Raw genomic sequence first — 21,396 nt, 5'->3', positions numbered from 1 at the left:
TCAATTATTTATTTTCACCAGGGAAACCAATATAACAGCTCAACATTCACAAATGTACATTTCTGACATTCAAAAACAAAACAAAAACAAATCAGTGACCAATATAGCCACCTTTCTTTGCAAGGACACTCAAAAGCCTACCATCCATGGATTCTGTCAGTGTTTTGATCTGTTCAAGATCAGCATTGCGTGCAGCAGCAACCACAGCCTCCCAGACACTGATCAGAGAGGTGTACTGTTTTCCCTCCTTGTAAATCTCACATTTGATGAGGGACCACAGGTTCTCTATGGGGTTCAGATCAGGTGAACAAGGAGGCCAGGTCATTAGTTTTTCTTGTTTTAGACCCTTTCTTGCCAGCCACGCTGTGGAGTACTTGGATGCGTGTGATGGAGCATTGTCCTGCATGACAATCATGTATTTCTTGAAGGATGCGGACTTCTTCCTGTACCACTGCTTGAAGAAGGTGTCTTCCAGAAACTGGCAGTAGGACTGGGAGTTGAGCTTGATTCCATCCTCAACCCGAAAATGCCCCACAAGCTCATCTTTGATGACACCAGCCCATACCAGTACCTCACCTCCACCTTGCTGGCGTCTGAGTCGGACTGGAGCTCTCTGCCCTTTACCGATCCATCAAGACTCACTCTCATTTCATCAGTCCATAAAACCTTAGAAAAATCAGTGTAGAGATATTTCTTGGCCCAGTCTTGACGTTTCAGCTTGTGTCTTGTTCAGTGGTGGTCGTTTTTCAGCCATTCTTACCTTGGCCATGTCTGTAAGTATTGCACACCTTGTGCTTTTGGGCACGCCAGTGATGTTGCAGCTCTGAAATATGGCAAAACTGGTGGCAAGTGGCATCTTGGCAGCTGCATGCTTGGCTTTTCTCAGTTCATGGGCAGTTATTTTGCCCCTTGGTTTTTCCACACGCTTCTTGCGACCCTGTTGACTATTTTGAATGAAACGCTTGATTGTTCGATGATCACGCTTCAGAAGCTTGGCGATTTTAAGAGTGCTGCATCCCTCTGCAAGATATCTCACTATTTTTGACTTTTCGGAGCCTGTCAAGTCCCTCTTCTGACCCATTTTGCCAAAGGAAAGGAAGTTGCCTATATTAATGCATCTTTTGGGTTCAATAAGAACATGGTTGTTGTTCTATAATAAAATTAATCCTCAAAAATACAACTTGCTTAATAATTCTACACTCCCTGTATAAGTCATTTATTGTTTTTAAAAGATGTGGCCCAAGTGCCGCCTGCAACCTTTAGTTTCCACCACCAGGGGGGATTATTGCTGTATTCTTTCACCAAATAACTAAACAATACAAATACAATTGTTCTTTTCGCCGTGGTACATCTTGCTGATTTAGGTGGTCACCGTAGTCCTGCACGGTTGGACGCAGTTTGCAACACCTCTGTTAACCCCTCGTCTTCCCACATGCTGATGGACCTGCAGCTCCTTGCTATCCACTTGGCAAGAACATTCAGCTTGTCGGTCGCAGACTTGCTCATACGTGGGGTGTTCGAGTTTAGCTACAAGCTTTGCTATGGCTGTGATCAAAAGATGAAAAGAAAAGCAAAGCCTTGAAGTGAAAAACTATATTAAATTCAAGAAACAACTCATGGCAAAACACGAAGGTTGATCTTGCTGCCACATCGTGTCTTTGGCAACAATCACGTCTTCAGAGAAGGTAAGAGTAACCTTAATATATATATATATATATATATATATATATATATATATATATATATATATATATGTATGTATATACACACACATACACACACACACACACACACACACACATATATATATTGCTTATATATTTCTTACTTGGTTCCCTGACGTGGGCTTGAATGCAAAACCCACAAAGCCCTCTTTTCTGAAACTCTCTGAAAGACAGTAAAAAAGTTTATTCAGTCACACTCCGATTTGGGCTATTTCATACTGGAAACATCAAGGTTACAATGATAAGATTTCAGGCTGGTAAAATGGTTCCATTATGTCTGCATCAGCGGTTGTGCTTTGGGTCACACGTGAGGGAGAATGAGGAAGCGAACCTACCATTTTTGATAACCAGCGAAGTACAGATGGAACTGGGGGGTCCGGAGGTCTCGCTGGTCTCAGGGCTGGAGGGAGTCGGTGGACTACGGTCCCAGGATGTTTTCGGAGCTCTTTGAGATGGTGTGAAGGTTGTTGGCTGGGAACAGTTCTGTCGCAATAGTGGCATGAAACAATAAGAAGAGTGAAGTAATGGAGCCGTTAAAGTGCAGTTAAAGTTTGGCCGTGTCAGGGATGGACAAAATGAATGGTGCCACCATGAGGCAGCACCAGAGACCCATCGACTCCACTCATAGCCACCCTCCAGGGTCCTAAAGGTTCTGTGACATTTGGTAGAAGTGTATGGGAATGAAAGCTAATGATTAAAATTAGGCAAGCATGCCGGAAGGAGGGAGCCACCATCCCTCCACTGTAGCAGACCTCCAACGTCCTAAAGCTATAAGGGGTGTAACACAATGGGGTGGGAAGAGTGGGGAGCCCACACACTCCCTACAGTGACAACCCACCCCATGCAGGAGGGAAGAAGAAGACACCCACCACAACCCAGGATACCATCAGGCACCCCAGGGCAGAGCCCACCCACCCTAGAGAGGCCATCGGATCCACCGCCCAAGGTAGCGGAAGACAGCCCCTGCCCCCGAGCCTCTCATATAAAAATCAAAAACAGTAAAGCAAATGAGGGTAAAGTAAAAATAAACCCATCATCTCCTCACTCACCCACCCAGAGCAAGTGCTTGCTTTTGAATCACTTACTGTGAAAGATAAGGCCTTTCTCTTTTCTTTGATCCTCTTTATGGCATTCCTCACCTAAATGATAAACGCTGTTTTAAATCACAGGCTGGCAACACTTCAAGTACATCTGATATTCTGTTGCCGTGACTGACATTGATAGGAACTGAATGTCACCTTACCTCACTGTTGTAAACAGCATAAACCAAGAAAATATACAGGCCCTGTGGAAAACACATACACACGTTAAGCAAACACATTTAGACATTTTCCACTGATTATGGATCTGACTATGGATCTGGCCCTGCGACTGGCTGGTGACCAGTCCAGTGTGTACCCCGCCTCTCGCCCAAAGTCAACTGGGATAGGCTCCAGCATACCCCCACAACCCTAATGAGGATAAGCGGCATAGAAAGTGGATGGATGGATGGATACTATGGATCTGCTGCAAGTACATTCGTAGTACAGTGCTCCATTCTCACTGCGGTTTCAGCACATAATGTGTGCAAGATATGAGTAAATTGTGTGAGCTGAGGTCAGGTTACTTTAAATGTCTTTGCAGTACAATCATCTTGCTATGGGCTGCCTTCGCTGCACAGTAGCTGCGCATGAAAGCTTCTGGGTCAAAGTGTGCACGTTCTTCCTGTGTTGGACCTTTCTCTTTTTCACTGGGGTTATTTACATATCTATTATATCTTATAAAGATAACACGAAGAAACATATGTCTCATCTAATGAATGCAGCCTACCAAGGTCATACTCCCCAGCACACTGCTCTGCGGCATTCAGGCTTTACACCTTCCCCTCGTTATGCAACGTTTACTACAACTGGATATTTCTATTGCATAATGGTTTCTTCACAACAGTCTTTTATTATCATTTTGTAGCTTGTTTCCTGGCTGCGCTGCTTCCAGTAGTGTATGTTAAATTGTTTTATCCAATCAGATTTCTGCTTCGGCTGAATGTGTTGCCATGTCAGTGTAATTTGCCCAGGGCCTTCAGAATCAGGAGTGCAGACCCATGTCACATACACACCTTTAGCAATGCTTTTTTTTGCAGATTTCAGATTCGCCTGTCAGGCTCACAGTGCCATCAGCAGTTTTCCGTCCTCAGATTGGTTGATCACAGCAAAGCTGTTCAACAAGCCAAGTTACACCCACAATGGGTGACTGAGGAGGAAAACGTTACATCTCTGGTGAACTGATGTGTTTTTGGTCACGCTCTTACACAAATATTGCCACCACACATCGCCCCCATCCCCCAATGCCTGCTTCTTATTTTTCTACCCTTTCCCCTGTTTCTCCTTGGGTTTGCGTGTGATGCATTAAAATAATATACTTTAGTATGTGTGTGGGGTGTTTATTTTTGCATTCATCTTGGTGTGTAAGCGTTTATTTCGCCAACCGCATAGTCCGTGTGGTGCAGTTACACGCCATAAAGCCATAATCCAGCCATAATCTAATGGCCATAATGAACACAAGCACCAAAATACAAGTTAAGTGAGTCATTCTTTAGCTTTTCCTCTCCTGTTACGCCTCCTCAAGACTGAAACTGGCATGCTTTACCAAAGATTTTGTTTCAGTAATTACAACCTTATTGTTATTGTCACTATTCATATCGTGACCTACTTCACCATGATCTTGGCCTATGACCCTTTTTTGGGCCAATAAAAACACATTTAAATAAATAAATAAGTAAAAATAGACAGCATCATCCTCCTACCGACACGGGGATGAACTTCTACTGTCTCGCTATGCGCGCTGTGCTGGACACATGCAGTAAATCTAAATTAACAAGCAGCTCTCTGCGGGTCACCCAGGGGCTAGCTGCTTTTGATTAATTAAAGATTTGAGAGGAGGGTGGAAAGAGCAAAGAGGAGCACAGATTGAGAAAGATTGTGTGGAGGGAATAAGCCTTCCTTAAAATATCCTGTAGAAATAAAACAGAGACGACTGAGGGGAAGGAAATGGCTGCTATTATATCAGGGGAGGAGAGCTGGAGGTACAGTAGATGTGGTATGACCTGACTGGAGTCTCCCACACACGTGCACACACATGCATTGCATAAACACATTATTGCAGTGACGCACCATCCTCAGAGGATGTTATCAGCTTCAAATTGTAATTCTACATCAAATTTTGCGGCTTCACTCAATCACGGTTTTTCAAAAATATATTAATGAATAAATCATGCTGTTTTGTGGTTGAATATGTCCTATTTTAAGTAAAAAATATGCATATTTAAGCAAATGTGTCAATTAAGCATGTTCAAGCATAAACATGGCTAAATGAAGTAAAATACAAATGTAAGCCATTCAGAGGACGCATCCAAAGATGTGATGATATGTAGTATTCTACACTGGTCACTAGGTCAGTAATGTTACTGTAATTTAGGGTGAGACACACAATACCAGACTAGATCGCCGGAAGAAAAGGCATAAAGGCATAAAAAATTAGCTGAAGTTTAAAAAGACACTGGTTGGCTGCACATTCAAATCCAATGTTATTATGATTTATCTAACGATATATTGTCAAAATATGCACTACTTCTTCCACCTACTTCTTGATCTGGAACGTCAAAGTACACCCTGTTTATGCTTCCGAATGCAGGTTGCAGGTTTGAATGAGCTCAGGCACAAAAATCTTTAACATGGACTACTGTTGAGGCCGTAACCCACGGCAAGCTAAAACTCAACTCTGAATCTCTGACGTCTCTGGGTCTTCCCGTAGGCCTCCTAGTGGTCAGACTTGCCCTGAACACCACCCCAAGGAGACGTACGGAGAGCATCCTAACTAGATGCCCAAGCCACCTCATCTGGCTCACCTCAATGCAGAGGGACAGTGACTCAAGTCCGAGTTTGTTTGGATGACACAGTGCTCCTCACCCTATCTCTACCCTATCCCCACCCTACGAAGAAAACTTATTTTGGCCGCTTGCACCAGCAACCTTGTCCTTTAGGTCACTACCTAAAGTTCATGACGATAGATGAGGGTAGGAACATAGATCAACTGGTAAATTGAGGGCTTTGCTTTCTGCTCAGCTCCCTCTTCTCCACAACGGACCGATGCAGAGTCTACATCACTGCAATCTGCCTGTCAATCTCACGTTCAATCCTTCCCTCACTCGTGAACAAGACCCAGAGGTACTTAAACTCTTCCACTGGGGGCAGGCTCTCACTCCTGACCCAGAAATGGCACTCAACCCTTTTCCGGGCATGGACCATGTGCTCGGACTTGGAGGTGCCGATAAACCACAAAATGCACAGCATAATAACACAGCATAGAGTGATGCATACGAGGTGTGTCACAATAGTTCCAGGACTGGTGTCACACAAGACATATTTCAAATCCAAACTACAAAATAAAAGTTTTCTTCTTCACAAACACCCTCCCTCGGAGTCTAACACACTTTCCCAGCCTTCATGCACTTGATTTTCCCCTGCTCCGTCACCATCTTGTGTTGTCCACATCTTCAAAACGGGTCCACTTTAGGAAAAAAAAATCACACATCGCCAGGTTGGTTGCCGTGCTCCAGCACGACAATGTTCTTCTCTGAATGGCATTGTGACGAAACAGCCCCAAGTTATTCTGCCACAACTTTCGCCTCTACTAAGCAAACGCAGCAGGATCTCTTCGTAGATGTGCAAGTTGAACGTCTGGCCCAGCGGCAGGAACTCTCAGTGGATGATGTCCCTCACAGCGAAGAATTTGATCAGCATCAACAGTCCTGGAACTTTTCTGACACACTATGTACATGTATGATGTAACCATGTGACGTTAGCGAGTGACTGTAGTTATCATAGGTCATTACTGGAAGAAAATCTGTCTGAACTCCGCATTTGCCTCCGGAGTTTTGAACTACTTTGCAGCCTGACCACAGATCTTGACTACAAGGACACGATTGTTTGCTGACACCTTCGGCTCTGTCTGAAACTCTGTCTCATATGAGGTACAGAGTCATTGAAATAAATGAGTCACGATTGCCGCTAGCAAGCTCAACTGAGTGTGATGAACGGGTGAACGTCAATGCGATTGCTTGACTGAAGGCACGCGTGCAAACTGCGAAATCTACATCAAGTTAAACAGACGACCGGAGGAAGCCAAAGAGCTTGTTGTCCAAGACATCAAGAAACTGGACTAACATTAAAGAGCCCATCATCTCGAATACAAGGAAAACAAAAGACAAAACACACAAACATGAATGACGCAGCAACACTACAACACCGCTTACAATCCAATACTGCTTGCTGAAAAAGAAAATCTGGATTTGAAAACTTTACATTAGATTTAAAAATAATACAGCAGCTAGATTAAATCTGACAGTAAATCACCAATTATTATTCCGTTGGAAACAAATAAACCATGGCCAAGGTGAAAATAAATGGATTGTATGTATGTATTATTATTATTAAATAAAATAAACATTGTCCAAAATTGATATTTCTATTTCAACATAGTTATTTGAAACATTTTTTTAAAATCCTAAAATTTTATTGAAAAAACACATGTGACTTGATGATTTTTCTCTTACGTCAGAATGTTTTTTTTCCAGATATAAATAATAATAAATGTAATAAATCAATGTACACTGTAGAGTATTTGGAAATTTATCTGGGAAGATGATGATCAATGCACAGACTGTAGGCCAAAACAAAACATGAAAAAAAGGTAGAAATGAATGAAACTTTGCTTACCTGGAAGGCATTGAGAGCAGTGAAGATATAAGCAATTACAATAGATAGGTGAACCAGTACGCCACACAGCCAGGTCAGACCCAGCACAGGCAGCAGGATGAGAACTGGTCGAGTCACAGCCCTGCAAAGTAGCACATGATAAATGCTACAAAACTAAAATGAGGTCAATACCCAGTACAGTACCACCCACAAATGATGAAAAACTAGTAAGCAGACAAGAGGCCCATAAGATGTCTATTTTTGACATTAACCAAGCCTGGGCTGTGTCTATGGCACGACTATTCATAACATCAATTTGCTCGAGAAAGTGCTCTCCATCTATTCATTCATTTTCTATACCGCTTGCCTTCACTCGGGTCGCGGGTATGCTGGAGCCTGTCCAAGCTGTCTTTAGGTGAGGGACGGGGTACACCCTGGAATGGAAAGCGCTGTCTACTTGCAATGAATTAGCCTGACATTTACACCCATACTCACACGGCTCACACCAACAGGAGGTCATCAACACAAACACCTCCCTCACTCACGGTGCAATCAAAAATAACACATGTGGAACACACTGTACCTGCACCACACCAATGGTGCAAGTATGGAAATAAATGCTGACACAGAAGTATAGTATATACTCCTCATTTAAATTTTAAGACCGGTTGAAAAATTGCAAGAATTTACATTTTGCAATGTTGGAGCTTTAGGAGGTTCTAAGCAGAGCTTACAAAAAGAAGAAATGGGAGTGACACAATTTTTTTTAGGTGTAAGCAATTTATTGCAAACAACCATTAAACTGAACTAGGCTGTTCATCAGCTGATCAAAGTTTAAGAGCATAGCTCAAAAACACCCCCCCTAAAAATAGATATAAAATGTTCAAAAAACGACTCAGTAATAAGTAGCTGCGGCAATCTTTTTAATCACCTTAAAAATTGGTTTGGGCATGCTTGATGCCAGTGTTTCCAGGAGACTAGTGGGCATGTTGCTGCAGGGGTTGAAGATGACTTCACTGTCTGGAACTGATGTCTATTTTTGTAAGCTTCCCTTGCCTCCACCCACAAATGTTCTCAATTGGATTTAGATCATGGGAACATGCAGGATGGTCCAAAAGAGTGAGGTTACTCCTTTGGAAGAAGTCCTTGTCAGGCGGGCATTGTGAACTGCATTGCATTGCATTGTGCTGTTGAATAAGCCAGTCATTACCACACAGATGAGGGCCTTCAGTCATGAGGGATGCCCACTGCAACATCGCCACATAGCCAGCTGCCGTTTGACACCCCTGCACAACCTGAAGCTCCATTGTCCATTGAAGGAAAAAGCACCCCAGATCATGATGGCGCATGATTGCCTTCGAAACATCATCGTAGCGATGCTGACGTTTCAGGTGGCTCATAGGTTAAAGAAGTCCCACACGGTTGACGCCATGATTGTTTTCCAAGTGAGCTCAGGGGAGGTGTGCATGTCACAGAAAAAAAATGTTTGATTTGCTCACCTAAGCCCAGTAAGACACATCACAGTATGAGTAATCTCGCCTCATTGGATATTTTTTTTTAAATAATCGGTAAGCATAGCTATTTTTAATGTTATCTGATTTATCCGTATGATGTCATAATTCCTCATATCGGCCCAAAAATCCTTATTCAAAGACACCCTACATGCAAAACAATATTTATTTTGTACTAATTTATAACCCGCAAGGTATGCTGGGTAACTTCCAGTTGGTACCAGTGTACGCGTGGGCTTATCTTTTTAATAAAGAATCTGCAAATTTGCAGGGATCCACTGTGCTTGTGTGGATCATTTTTGTTTTGTTAGCAGTTTTACACATTTCATTTGAAATGTTTCTATTTGAACATTTTCTTCTAAAAACCTCTTCAAGCCGTCATCAAACATCCCTGTTTAATAACATCCCTGAGGATTTGGTTTGTAGTCACTCCTTCAGTAATTGGGGTGCTGATACATCCCCTGTTGTGCGATAAGGCAAAAACGCTCCCATTTGTTGACGCCACTATTGTTGCAACAGTGCTGCACCTGGGGAAGAGATTTTCGACTGTGATGTATCTGCAAGGACAAAGCCTGAACTCACCTTTTTCTCTTTTATGTTCAAAATGTGTTTCCATCTCTGGAGTGCAAAAAAAAAAAAGACTTTAGTGCTGGCATCAACTTTCAGCCTGTTTGTAAAGGAATGAAGCGGTGAGAGTGGGGATGGCGTTGTGGCATGTGGCATGTTGAGTTTGAAGGTTATTCACCAAAATGAGAAGAATATAGTTTCTCTTCAGCTATTAAACTTAACATTATGTCTAGGGCAAAAATAGCGTGTTAACGGTGGTAACGAATTTCTTTCATTAATTACATGACATTTTTTATCCATTAACGTATACGCATCATGGCAAGCCACAGTCGACGACAGACGGAGTCAAAGTGTAGCCTCCCCACAGAGTCACACACAGTCTGATGCTCTTTTATAACTTATTCTGACCTGAACACATCAACAGAAGTGCAATTCCAACACCATATATGGATCTCCAACTCACAACAAACACGTCTGGAGTGTGTTCATCCTGGGAACAACCCTTCTTCATTGTCACTATGTGAGGGTGAAATGCATTCATTCAAAGATTTATGATTCAAAGTGTTTATTGTCATGTGCACAGTAAAGAAACACGTTTGCTTGTACAATGAAATTCTTACTTTGCTGTCCACTCGGAATACCAGCATAAAAAAAGTAGTATAAGAAGAGGAAAAAATAGTGTCAAAATATATAAGACAAGACAAGTAAAATAAACAAGAGAAATATTAAGGCATACAAATAGCATATACAAATGAAAGAGCTGTGTGCTGTGCAAAAAGAGAGTATTTCAAGTATTCAAGTTAAAGGGTCTGTACTGTAATGTTCTGATCAGCTGTTTAAGAGTCTGACGGCAGTGGGATAGAATGTGGACACTCCGAACATGACAATGTCGTTATTATGCGTGAATGTGAGAAAAACAGTAAGTGGATATTCTTATATCTCTTAATGCAAAAGAACAATTTTCTGTATGCTTGGAAGTCCCAGAAAATACACTCAAATCATGTGAATTCACCTTGAATGATGTAGTGTCTTTGAATGCAACCCCTCATTGCTCATAAGAACGTGGTTAAAGAGTGATTCAATACTATTAAAGAAACTAGTGGTCGGTAAACAGATTTTCAGGCGTGTGCTGTGTTTTAGCTTGATTCAATTTTTTTTAATTAAAAGTTCATTTGAAGCTGTTAATACATACAAATATATATAAGCCTATAACTCTGCCCTGTCATTTATCTTTCTTTCAATAAAATACTGTATAAATTAGCATCATGATTAATTCATTTTAAATCCGTGATTAATCTGATTAAAATTTGTAACTCATTTGACAGCCCTAATTATGTATAATAAAAAAATGTATCCAACTCTCCGGAGAAAATATTTTAGATGATGTTTGTGAGGTCCTAATGTTGGACAACAAGCGGCCGAAATGAGTTTCCTCCGTAGGGTGGCTGGGCTATCCCTTAGAGATAAGGCACAGTCATCCGGGGGAAACTCGGACTAGAGCAGCTGCTCCTAGACCCCTCTCTGGGGAGGTGTTCAGGGCACATTCGACTGGTAGGAGGCCTCTGGGAAGACCCAGGAGACTGTGCCTCTCAACTGGCCTGGGAACCCCTCAGGAGGAGCTGGACGAAGTAGCCGGGGAGAGGGACGCCTGAGCTTCCCTGCTTAGGCTGCTGCCCCAGTGACTTATCTTTCAGATAAGTGAAAGAAGATGGAAGGATGGATAAATAAACTGTTTCATTGTGGTCTACAAATTAAACTTTAAAGAGTGGACAGTTAGAGCTGTAACCTTGCTCACGTTATTGTAATCTTCAGCAACTGGTACAATCATCATTAACCACTGTTATGGGTCTCCCTTAAACTGTTCCCCCTGCAACCTGTGTTAACTAGGACCCTTTACACTACAATCCTATTGTAATAAATGCTACCTTCCTCACCTTCATTACCACACTTCTGGCACTTGCAACGTTTTTTTAAATCAAAAAGCACAGACTGTCTGAAAGCCTACTCGTGTAACACTCCAAAATACTGTGCGTTTGATCGCTTCATCAACGAAGGGTGCATAGCGCTTCTTAGAAGGAAGAACGGAGACAGAGGTGAGTTCATTGTTGCGTGTGCGTTCTATGAACAAATAAAGCACACACATGCACACATAATAAAGTTGATTAAAGGATTCCCTGGCCGGAATCTGTCCCAACTCTATAAGAACCACAATCTATTCTCCACAGAAACTGAGTCACCAACATCTTCAATGATGGTAAAAGTTACCTTAAATATTCATTTAGCCCTTTCATTCATCATGTATATTTATTTATATGCATTTTGCATTGTTTTCTACATGTAAAACTATAATTGTAAAACTATGAAAACATGTCTTGTTTTCCCATTTTGGGCTTTTTGGAATGGATTAATTGGATTTACATTATTTGTTATAGGAAAAATGGATTTGGTTAGGGTACAAGTCGACCGAGTCAGACCTGGATCTGGAACAGATTAATGACACTAACTAAGGTTCGACTGTATATTCATTCTATTCCGGTATAGTACTAAGGTGACACATGCAGCAACAACTTGCTGGTGTGCTGAACAACATGGCAATTTTTGATCATTCTGATTTTACAAGTGCTGAAGAAAGTCATTTGATATAAATGCTTGCTTGCCTGCCAGAAATGCATCACATGCAGCATCCTATATCTTACATTTGTGGAAAAAGCATGACAAAACTGCAACAAAATCACAAGCTATTGTAACCATAGTAACCAGTTGCTGCTATGCTTCTGCAACCGGCAAAGTAATATACAGTTGACGCACATAGTTGTAACGAGGTGACAAAAAGCTAAGACACTAGACACTAGACACACTAGATAAGACACTTGATACTATGTTTAGTGTGTCCAAAACGACATGTTGTCCACGATATACATTGTTGCACCAGGTGACATTACGCAGTCATTTCTTTCTTTTTTCCTTTTAATGCCTTTTTTTTAATCATTATTAGAGTCCTCTAGACATGAAATAGCACCCCTCTAGTCACCTTTACACTCTTAATACTCATTTGTCCTGAAAGGGGTACCAGGGAGGGTGCCGTCACTTCGAGGGGCATGATGCACAGACTATAGTGATTTGAAGCAACAGCCATATAAAATACTGCAAACACAGGGAATAAACAAGAAAAACAGTACTTTATTTGTGTCTGTTCGTGTAGAAAACGCAATCTGATGTAAATTTCAGTCTGTTTGCGCATTGCCATTTTGTGACATGCAAAAGTGGGTCACAAAGACGATGAAATAAAGAATGCAAAACGTTGGAACTTGCGTTCTCCTTTACTTCAGAACTACCACTAATTGTTTAAATACCGTGCTACTCTATTTAACAGTCTGACTCATGGTGTCATCTTACAAACACTGACCTCATCACACAGCAACTTAACACTCGCAGTGTACCTAAGAAATACACAAACAAGTACCAATTCGAGTTTAAAATAAATATATATTTTTAAGCTTTCCCATAAAGCAGTGGATCTGAGCAAAGCAGTCCCTGGTGCTTGCAATGATGTCAGCCTACTTCTGGGCTCCTCTGGCTCCGTCTGGTGGACAGAGGCAACATTGCAGCGCCATCCATCCATCTATTTTCTATGCCACTTGTCCTCCAATGAAATGCTTTACTCAGACGGAATGCATTATGGGAAAACTTTAAAATATATATTTTGTCATTTTAAACACATATTGGTAAATGTTTGTATATGTATTAGGTAGGGCCGCACGGTGGACGAGTGGTTAGCCACACAGTCAGGAGTCAGGAGATTGGGAAGATCTGGGTTCGAATCTCCATTAGGCATCTCTGTGTGGAGTTTGCATGTTTTCCCCGTGCGTGCATTGGTTTTCTCCCACATTCCAAAAACATGCATGTTAGGTTAATTGGCAACTCTAAATTGTCCATAGGTATGAATGTGAGTGTGAATGATTGATGTCTATATGTGCCCTGTGATTGGCTGGCGACCAGTCGAGGGTGTAGCCCGCCTCTCGCCCGAAGTCAACTGGGATAGGCTCCAGCATGCCTGCGACCCTAATGAGTACAAGCGGCATAGAAAATGGAGGATGGATGGCTGTATTAGGTATACCTTTTGAGTATTAAGTTCTTGTGTGATGGGTTTAGTTACAATGACAGCATGACTGTTATCTTGAGTAATGACCTGCAATTTTCAATGGGTTGACAAGCTCGTTGTGAGTTTTTTCATAGCTCATGATTGGCCTGTCAAATAAAGAGCTGCCTGGTCCTCACGGACGTGCGCGCCAAAATATGCCATTTTATGACGTGGACATATGCGGCTTATAGTCCAGTGCGGCTTATACACCGGAATTTACGATACTTTGACTAAACTCCAACAAAACTTTATGCATCTTTTATGTAACCAGTGTAGTCTGCACACAATGCAACTAAAATTTTATTAAGGAAGACTATATGCAAATGAGCTGACATCTGGCTACGTACAATGCGAACTTCAGAGAATTTGCTATTTCTGGAGTTCTTTTTTGTCAATAACGAAAGTGACACTGATTCAAAATCAAAAATATTGAGTAACGTCCATGATTCACATTACAATCCGGTTTTCTACTTATCTAGGTTTTGTAATGAATGCACTTTTGGGAACTATTGTTGTACATCCTGTTTCCGCAGAAGGTGAAGTGTGCTACTTAGTGATTTACAATGCTTCGAAGAACACAGTGTTCAGTGTGAAATATACATTCCCATTACATCATGTCCTGGTCAGCACACCACCACCGAATATGGTAAAAAAAACTAACTAACTAACTACAAAAAAACAATTCACAGAAAATGCCTCAACATCAAAATGTAGTAAATAAAGTGCACAATATCATTTTCCCATTACTGTTTATGTGGATGCAAAGAAAAACGAAAGAGACACTTAATTGTTAATCATAACTGTTAAAATTGTGTTTTTTCAAAACCTTTGACCAAAAACTCATTTATTTACTCATACCATGTGCAAATCAAGCATTTATCAAAACGTAATAACAACAAGTAAATAGAAGAGCATTATTTTACGTACATGTTATAACTGAGATTTCAGTAAACAGTGCCCTGTCGCCATGAAATGCACCCAAATGTGATATTTTTCTGCATTTTTCTGCATGTTTTCTGCATGTTTTCATAAACTGAACAAGTGATGCTTTATTTCAGTATGCAAATTGGTTAGAAAATAACAACTTTAATTTTTGCTTGCTATGTCACGTTTTTGGTTCCCCTGTATGACCCATGCATATGTGTGTTAGTGTGTGTGTGTGTGTGTGTGTATACACACTTTTGTGTCTCATGGTGCAACAAAGTGTGAAATGTCAACACTTGAGAAAAAAATATGATCAATTTAGCATAAAGACATAAACATTTACAAATTGCGCTAAAAATAAAAATTGTATATGAGTTTGTTTTCACGAAAAATGTGCAAATTCGCAGGGTTGTTAATTCTGAAATAAAAGTACACGGGCATCCACTGCACCAACTTTTGGGGGTGATATTCAGAATTTCAAGTCTATCTAACACTCTATGGTTTCATTTGGAATAAAATACAAAGCACAAGCAGCACAGTACAGTATGGAGTAGAAGAGTCCTACTTTTTTACATGATCGTATGAATCATACACTTTCTAGCGTTAAGTGTTATACACAAAGAGTGTGTTGTATTGGGGCCAGGTGAAGGTTAAGCTGATAAGACCGAACAGCTCCCACACAAGACTCCCAAACCACAGCTCCTATCTCGCCACTCTATGTTGACCACAGTTTGCTAGAGCAACAAGAAAACATCAATATTGTGTGCGAGGGCTGGCTCTCGGCTTGCGGAAAGACATTCTCTTATAATAGTGCACAGAAAAGTAGTAACATAAGAGAAACACACATTTCATTGTATCTTACCAGGTGAGGTCAAAGGTCTGCATTTTCGATGCTGAGCGTGGACTGAGCATCTTCGCACGGCGGCGAGCACTGGAAACAGTCACCATGACAACCCGGCACAGGACAACTGAATTGACCTGCAAGTGGAGGACAACAGCTCAGCCCTGCCTCAAAAAAGAAGGCGACAGCTCCAGTTGGCCTCGCTTCATGAATAAGTTCTACTCATGCACAAGCTCTCATACAGTAAGTTTTGACCAGAGAGTCTCCTCCAAATGCAACTATCGAAATAAAAAAGAGCCTTCCAGCGATATACATGTCATTACAATCATCCGAGGGACTGAATACCAGCAGCTACGAGATGACGAGGGTTTGTTTACAAAAGTGTGACAGGACTGGCGAAGCAAGCTTTCTGCAAAAAAGACAAACAAAAACAGAAAATGTGTATTTCATTGGACAATATTTCGCAACTGCAGTAAAACACAGCTGATTCACGCAGAGACGAAAATCATCTCAATGCCAGTAAGTAGTAAAGCGTAAATAAAGTAGGTAGTTTACTGTATGTTTACTGGACCACACATCGCTGTACCTCGCTGAAGCTCAACAGTTCAACTTCATTGAAATATGAAAAACACTATTGAATGCTGATTTCAAACAATATCAATAGGAAATATTACCTTATTTATTTACTCAGTGGTGTGCAGTCAGGGCCAGCAAAGCCCTCTCTGCTGGCCTAAACAATATCAGTAGCACTGACCACATTTACAGCTTAAATAGTAGTATTTGTCCCATAAAAGTATTCATTCATTCATTTTCACGCACGGGGAGAACATGCACAGATAAAAAGAAAATAAAATGATCCTACTGGGGTCGCGGGGGTATGTGGGAGCCTATCCCTGGTGACTTCGGGCGAGAGGCGGGGTACACCCTGGACTGGTCACCAGTCAATCGCAGTTGAGGCTTATTTTTTTACCAGTTAATGTCTTTTGATAAACATGTCGAATCTCTAATTTTGTCTCTCACTTGAGCTCCAGATGATAGTATTTGCTTTTGTTTCCACTAGACAAAATTATTGCAATGCCTTGCTTTCCTGTCTGAGTAAAACCATACAAGAGACCTACAAGACCGAAGACCTACAGGATTCTGCTGAAAATACTGCTCACTGCAGACCATAAATGGCAGGTACCTGCATAAATCCTGGATTTACTTCAACTGCGTGTTCTCTGTCGGGCTCTGAGGTCGCCTAATGAACTTTTGTTCTTTTGCCACAACTAACGATTATTTTCTTAATCAAATAATCTGAAGCTTGTTGTTTCAATTAATCCAGTGATCGGTGAGGCCCTCGACAGATCAAATCAATATGAAGCACGCGCAAACAGTTAGTGGTTTGGTCCGAAACATATCAGAAAAGTGGCAAAAATGTCCATCACTGTTTTCCAAAGTCAAAGCTTATGTATGTGCCAAAAGCACAAAGATAATAGGTCTGCTTTCATGAATGGACAAAGGAAATGTAAAAAATAAATCACATCTGAGAGGCTGTAATCAGAGAATATTTACATTTTTAAATCAAAAAACCACTAATCCAATGCCAAAATATTGTCGATTAGTTGGATAATCGATACATCATTAAATGTTGGAGCTCTAGTGTCAACCATTCTCCATTTTTACCGAGAAACTGTCTGATTTTGCACTTCTTTTTTGGGGCCTTCTGATTTGATTAGTTTCTTGTATTTTTCCTATATTTCAACTTGTAGGGGAAAAAAAAGCCCTCTCCAGTTCTGCCGGAGCAGCATAGCTTCCGGTCTCCTCGGCAACACTTAGGGAACATCTTCCGAACACGTCCACACTTAGGCCTTCAAAATAAGAGAAGTAGACCAGTAAAAAGGTCCCCGGAAACCCCCCCGCTCCAAAAGAAATTGCCAGTGGAAGACAATAATTTTCCCTTATTTAATTATTTTTAATTTTTTTAATTTTTTAAAATTTTAAAAATTAAACAAAAATAATAATTTTTACATTTTTATTTTTTTTTATTTTTTTTTTCCCCTTATTTTTTAATACTGTCCGATATTATCAGACAAGCCTAAATTTTTCCCTCATTTTCTTTTATTTTCCTTTAATTATGGGCTCAGGTTCCACCCACCACCACCCCTTTCTCTCCCCTATAAAAAATATTTTCTTGATTCATGGATGAGGGGGAAGCTACAAAAAATTCTGGCGGATTATTATTTTCCTAATTTTCCGGAGAAAATATCCCTTATTTTCAAATGCAAATGTTGACAGATATGAACCTGTGTCCATGTTTTTAAAAATCTGCTAATAACCCTTCAGACAAGCTTTTCATTGTTTATATTCACGGATTATACTGCATTTTCACACATTTATTGTCCTCTCGTTGTATTTTATTGTATGTTAATTATTTTGGATGTTGATTTGAAACTGTGAAGCACTTAAAATCTCACTTATGTCAATGTCACACAACAAAATTGGCCCACTTTATTTCACATACCAAATGAAAGCATAAAAAACACGTATAAAGTTCGGCTTTAAAAGGGATTACATACCGCCAAGACAAATACTACAGGTCCAACAAAAGACCAGATGGTGCCCGTCTTCAGATTGAGCCAGCAGTGGCCGTCGGCCTTGTACTCGTTCACTGTCAGTGCCAGTGTTACCACAACTATTACAATGGGTAGTCCTGCAAAACAATTCAATAAAAGCAAATTAAGTGTGGTTGTGGTGCTGGCTAAAAGACGCAACATGTTTAAGACGTATTTATGGAACAGTGACTGCTTTCATATCTGATGATTAGAATATTTAGTCTCCAAGCCTATTTAGTCTAATAGGGAACACTGGGCACATCTGCATGGGGGGCGAGAGGAAACATCACGGTATTGTTTATTGCTTATTCACACTCTGTTCTCAGCGCAACACAAAGTTCTCAACCTAACACATAAGAACAGAATTGGAGACATGAACATGGACAACATGGCACCTGCATCAAGACTTTTCACATAATACAGTGCAACCGGTTTATCATGTCCTGGTCCACCATGTTCCTCTTATTCATAAAAAGCCAACATTGACCGCTTGTGTCGACATAACACTTGAGATTTGAAGTAAGTCCAGTTATGTCGACGTGTGTTGTCGTATTGAGTGGGGGAAAGGTACTCACAGATGAAGGCAAAAGTTCTACGTCGTCTGAAAATTATTTTTCAAAATCTGCCAGAAAAGCAGCTCACGTCAATGTCCCACCACTCCTGGCACCGACATCCACCCACACGCTCCTCTAAATAAGCATCATCAACATCGCAGCAAGTTCCCCATCAGCTGCCAGAGACAAAATTCTTGCACTCTTCCTTCTTAATGTCCTAGGCCAAATCATTTTGGAGAAGAAAATGTAGACTCCGGTTGCACAAAATCTTTAAAGATGCTACAAATGCGTCAATAGATGCCATGTTTCCTTCCATAAACATATTCACACGCCAGTGCGTGTTTAGGTTCATGGCTGGTGAGGCACTGGCTCCTTTGTTTTTTTTAATGTTAATACTAGGGTGTCTGAGAATATTAGACTATTTGACAAAATGTCATGTGATCAAGATTGTAGCATTACAACTACATGGGGTACCCACGGCTGTTGCTGAGCATACATTTTTACATAAAATGTCTTTATTTTTGTTATAAATGTCTTATTTTGATACATATTCAGCCTCATTTTGTTAATAAAGAATTGAAAATGACGTGTGTTTAACAGAAGACCTACACTTAAGATGGCCGTGCGTACACACAGCGAAGCCCAGCATGTCTTCCAGATTTGCAGTGTTGTACTTATTATTTTGCTCATATCGGGTCTGGTTTAACATCTTACACTCAACAAGATACTTTGGATATTGGATTTTGCAGCGCCAAAGTTTTTATCACCAATTTTCGACTCAAACCCGATGATCTCCAGAGTACTGGAATCTACACACACCACCCATCAAGGTGGAAGTGCTCTCAAGCGGCGTCAAGAACATAAACAAAGGTGAGGAAGGTACAGAGGAACACGAGCTAAGCTCATGATAACACTGCGCAGACTTCTACTTACCGAGCTTTTTCCTCGCTAATGTCTTTTGTGAATGAGTTACGACGCTACATCACCCACAGTAAGAGACTTCTGGACTGAAACTTCAAGATTTTAAACAGTGGCCGGACAATGTTACTGAGCTAGCCGACCGCCACACCCTTCGGGCTGATAGAACAGTGGCTGAAACCTGCAAATTCAGTGGTGGAGGACTGTGCATACATGTGAACGGCTGTCTGCTTTCTGTGTCACTAAATAAATGAAGGTACTGTTGTAGCACACCTACAACGTTCATTTGTTTATCTGAGTGTTTTCGCCTTTTTCTTTGAGGTGAAAAAAGTCGAACATCAGATCTGTTTATTTGTAGGGATCGCCATTGCCTCCTAAAAAAAAAAACATGATTCAACTATTAGTCGACTAAGGAATCAGATTCGACGATGGAAGTCAAAGACAGCCCGAGTTAATACAGTTTGCTCATTAAGAGGATAACAAGGAAACCAAGACAATAATTCACTTTGGTTAAAACGTTTTTCAAATTGTTTTCATATACTTCTTAGTTGCATTTGTTTAAAAAAAAATATGTTGCATTTGACTTGTTTGTAAATCTAGCTTTAGCTGGCACTTCCATTTGTGTATGTCAATAAAGTTGGAGAAAAATAACGCTCACGCGACACACGTGACGTCGTGTTTTGCACGCATGCATGTCACCTACCGAACGCATCGTGTGTCATTCCACACAAATAAAGTACATTTTTGGGGGGAATGTGAACAAATACATGCAAAGAGTGGATTTGAACAAAAAAGTCATACCAAGCAGTGTGAATGTGGCCTTTTCTAACTACAGTTTGATTTAATTTTTATTCGAGGAAGGACTTGTTTAGATTGTCTAATCAAAACTACTTGAAAAATGGGTTTAGCACTGACAAAAAAAACAAAGCAAAACCTTGTGTGAGATTGCATTGCTGGTGTATAGCCAGTGTGGGAACACATGAAGCAGCATAGATTTACCCCAGCCAATGACGTAGTACAGTTTCATTCTGCGGTCCTCACTGATATTGACAGACACGACTTTGCTCCACAGTAGCAAACCTTCAACCAGCATCCAGGAAAACGAGGCCATGAAGAAGAGATGGAGCAGTGCAGTCACAACAAAGCATGCGGCCTGCAAAAAATCCAAGTGGACAAAAATAATGGTTGTTTTACTCCGAGTACTGAGCAGAAGAATAAGCATTACTATAGTAATACTGCCAAGTATTTTTATTGTAGCTTAGTTGTTATATTCATCTGATACCGTACTGTACAAGCCGGCTGTTTTTCTAATAGCATGGTAAATGGGCTTTTACTTGTGTTGTGTTGCGCTTTGCTAACTTCAAGTACGCTAGCCGACTAGCCGACAATGTTCCGAAAACACTGTAAATTAATTAAATTAAAGATTAAAAATGCTGCAGCCACATAAACGCTGAAGGATCACAAACTAATGCAAAAATAAATGCTGCAAATGCCAAAAAACACGCACAAACTCCGAAAACATACATGAAGAGAAATGCTGCAAGTTCACATAACTAAAGTAAGCAAGGCTACCATCATTGATCATCCAGAGGGAAAAGTCAGGCCCATGTTGGCCTTTCAAAGCCATGATGTGCATGTTTGCTTCAGTTGGACACTTGATGTCTCTATCGGCTCACCTTTCCCCCTCCCCCATTGCAACCAAACAGGTGTTCGTGCTTTGATGGACTGACAGCAAGCTTTTTTCCATCAATAAGAAGGCTCCTGTTTACTTTCACTTTGAAAGCGGCTGCCTTTGTCTTATTATCATGTTCTGTCTGACGCTTTCTCGTGTGCATGCTGACTTATTTGTCAGCAAACTGTATTCTGAGTATTCTTCTTACTTGCCCCACA

At 40.8% G+C, this 21,396-nt stretch overlaps 1 protein-coding gene across 4 annotated transcripts in view; it reads right to left on the bottom strand.

Moving 5' to 3' along the window:
• adgrd2 (adhesion G protein-coupled receptor D2) overlaps window positions 1-21,396 on the bottom strand; it is a 65,780-nt gene that overhangs the window by 10,434 nt on the left and 33,950 nt on the right. For 2 of the 4 annotated variants that reach the window (XM_054772931.1, XM_054772933.1), the window contains 8 exons: window positions 20,506-20,659; window positions 17,999-18,132; window positions 15,462-15,577; window positions 7,478-7,598; window positions 2,968-3,009; window positions 2,810-2,863; window positions 2,060-2,207; window positions 1,829-1,887 (listed from right to left, as the gene is read on the bottom strand). In XM_054772931.1, coding sequence (XP_054628906.1) covers window positions 1,829-1,887; window positions 2,060-2,207; window positions 2,810-2,863; window positions 2,968-3,009; window positions 7,478-7,598; window positions 15,462-15,577; window positions 17,999-18,132; window positions 20,506-20,659 — 828 coding nt within the window. Of the gene's footprint in view, window positions 1-1,527; window positions 1,546-1,828; window positions 1,888-2,059; window positions 2,208-2,809; window positions 2,864-2,967; window positions 3,010-7,476; window positions 7,599-15,461; window positions 15,578-17,998; window positions 18,133-20,505; window positions 20,660-21,396 lie in introns of those variants that run through there. The other 2 variants (XM_054772932.1, XM_054772934.1) reach the window with 2 other exon arrangements.

Source organism: Dunckerocampus dactyliophorus, chromosome 4 (assembly GCF_027744805.1).
Source record: "Dunckerocampus dactyliophorus isolate RoL2022-P2 chromosome 4, RoL_Ddac_1.1, whole genome shotgun sequence".
Taxonomy (NCBI): domain Eukaryota; kingdom Metazoa; phylum Chordata; class Actinopteri; order Syngnathiformes; family Syngnathidae; genus Dunckerocampus; species Dunckerocampus dactyliophorus.
This window is presented reverse-complemented; position numbering and strand designations above follow the sequence as displayed.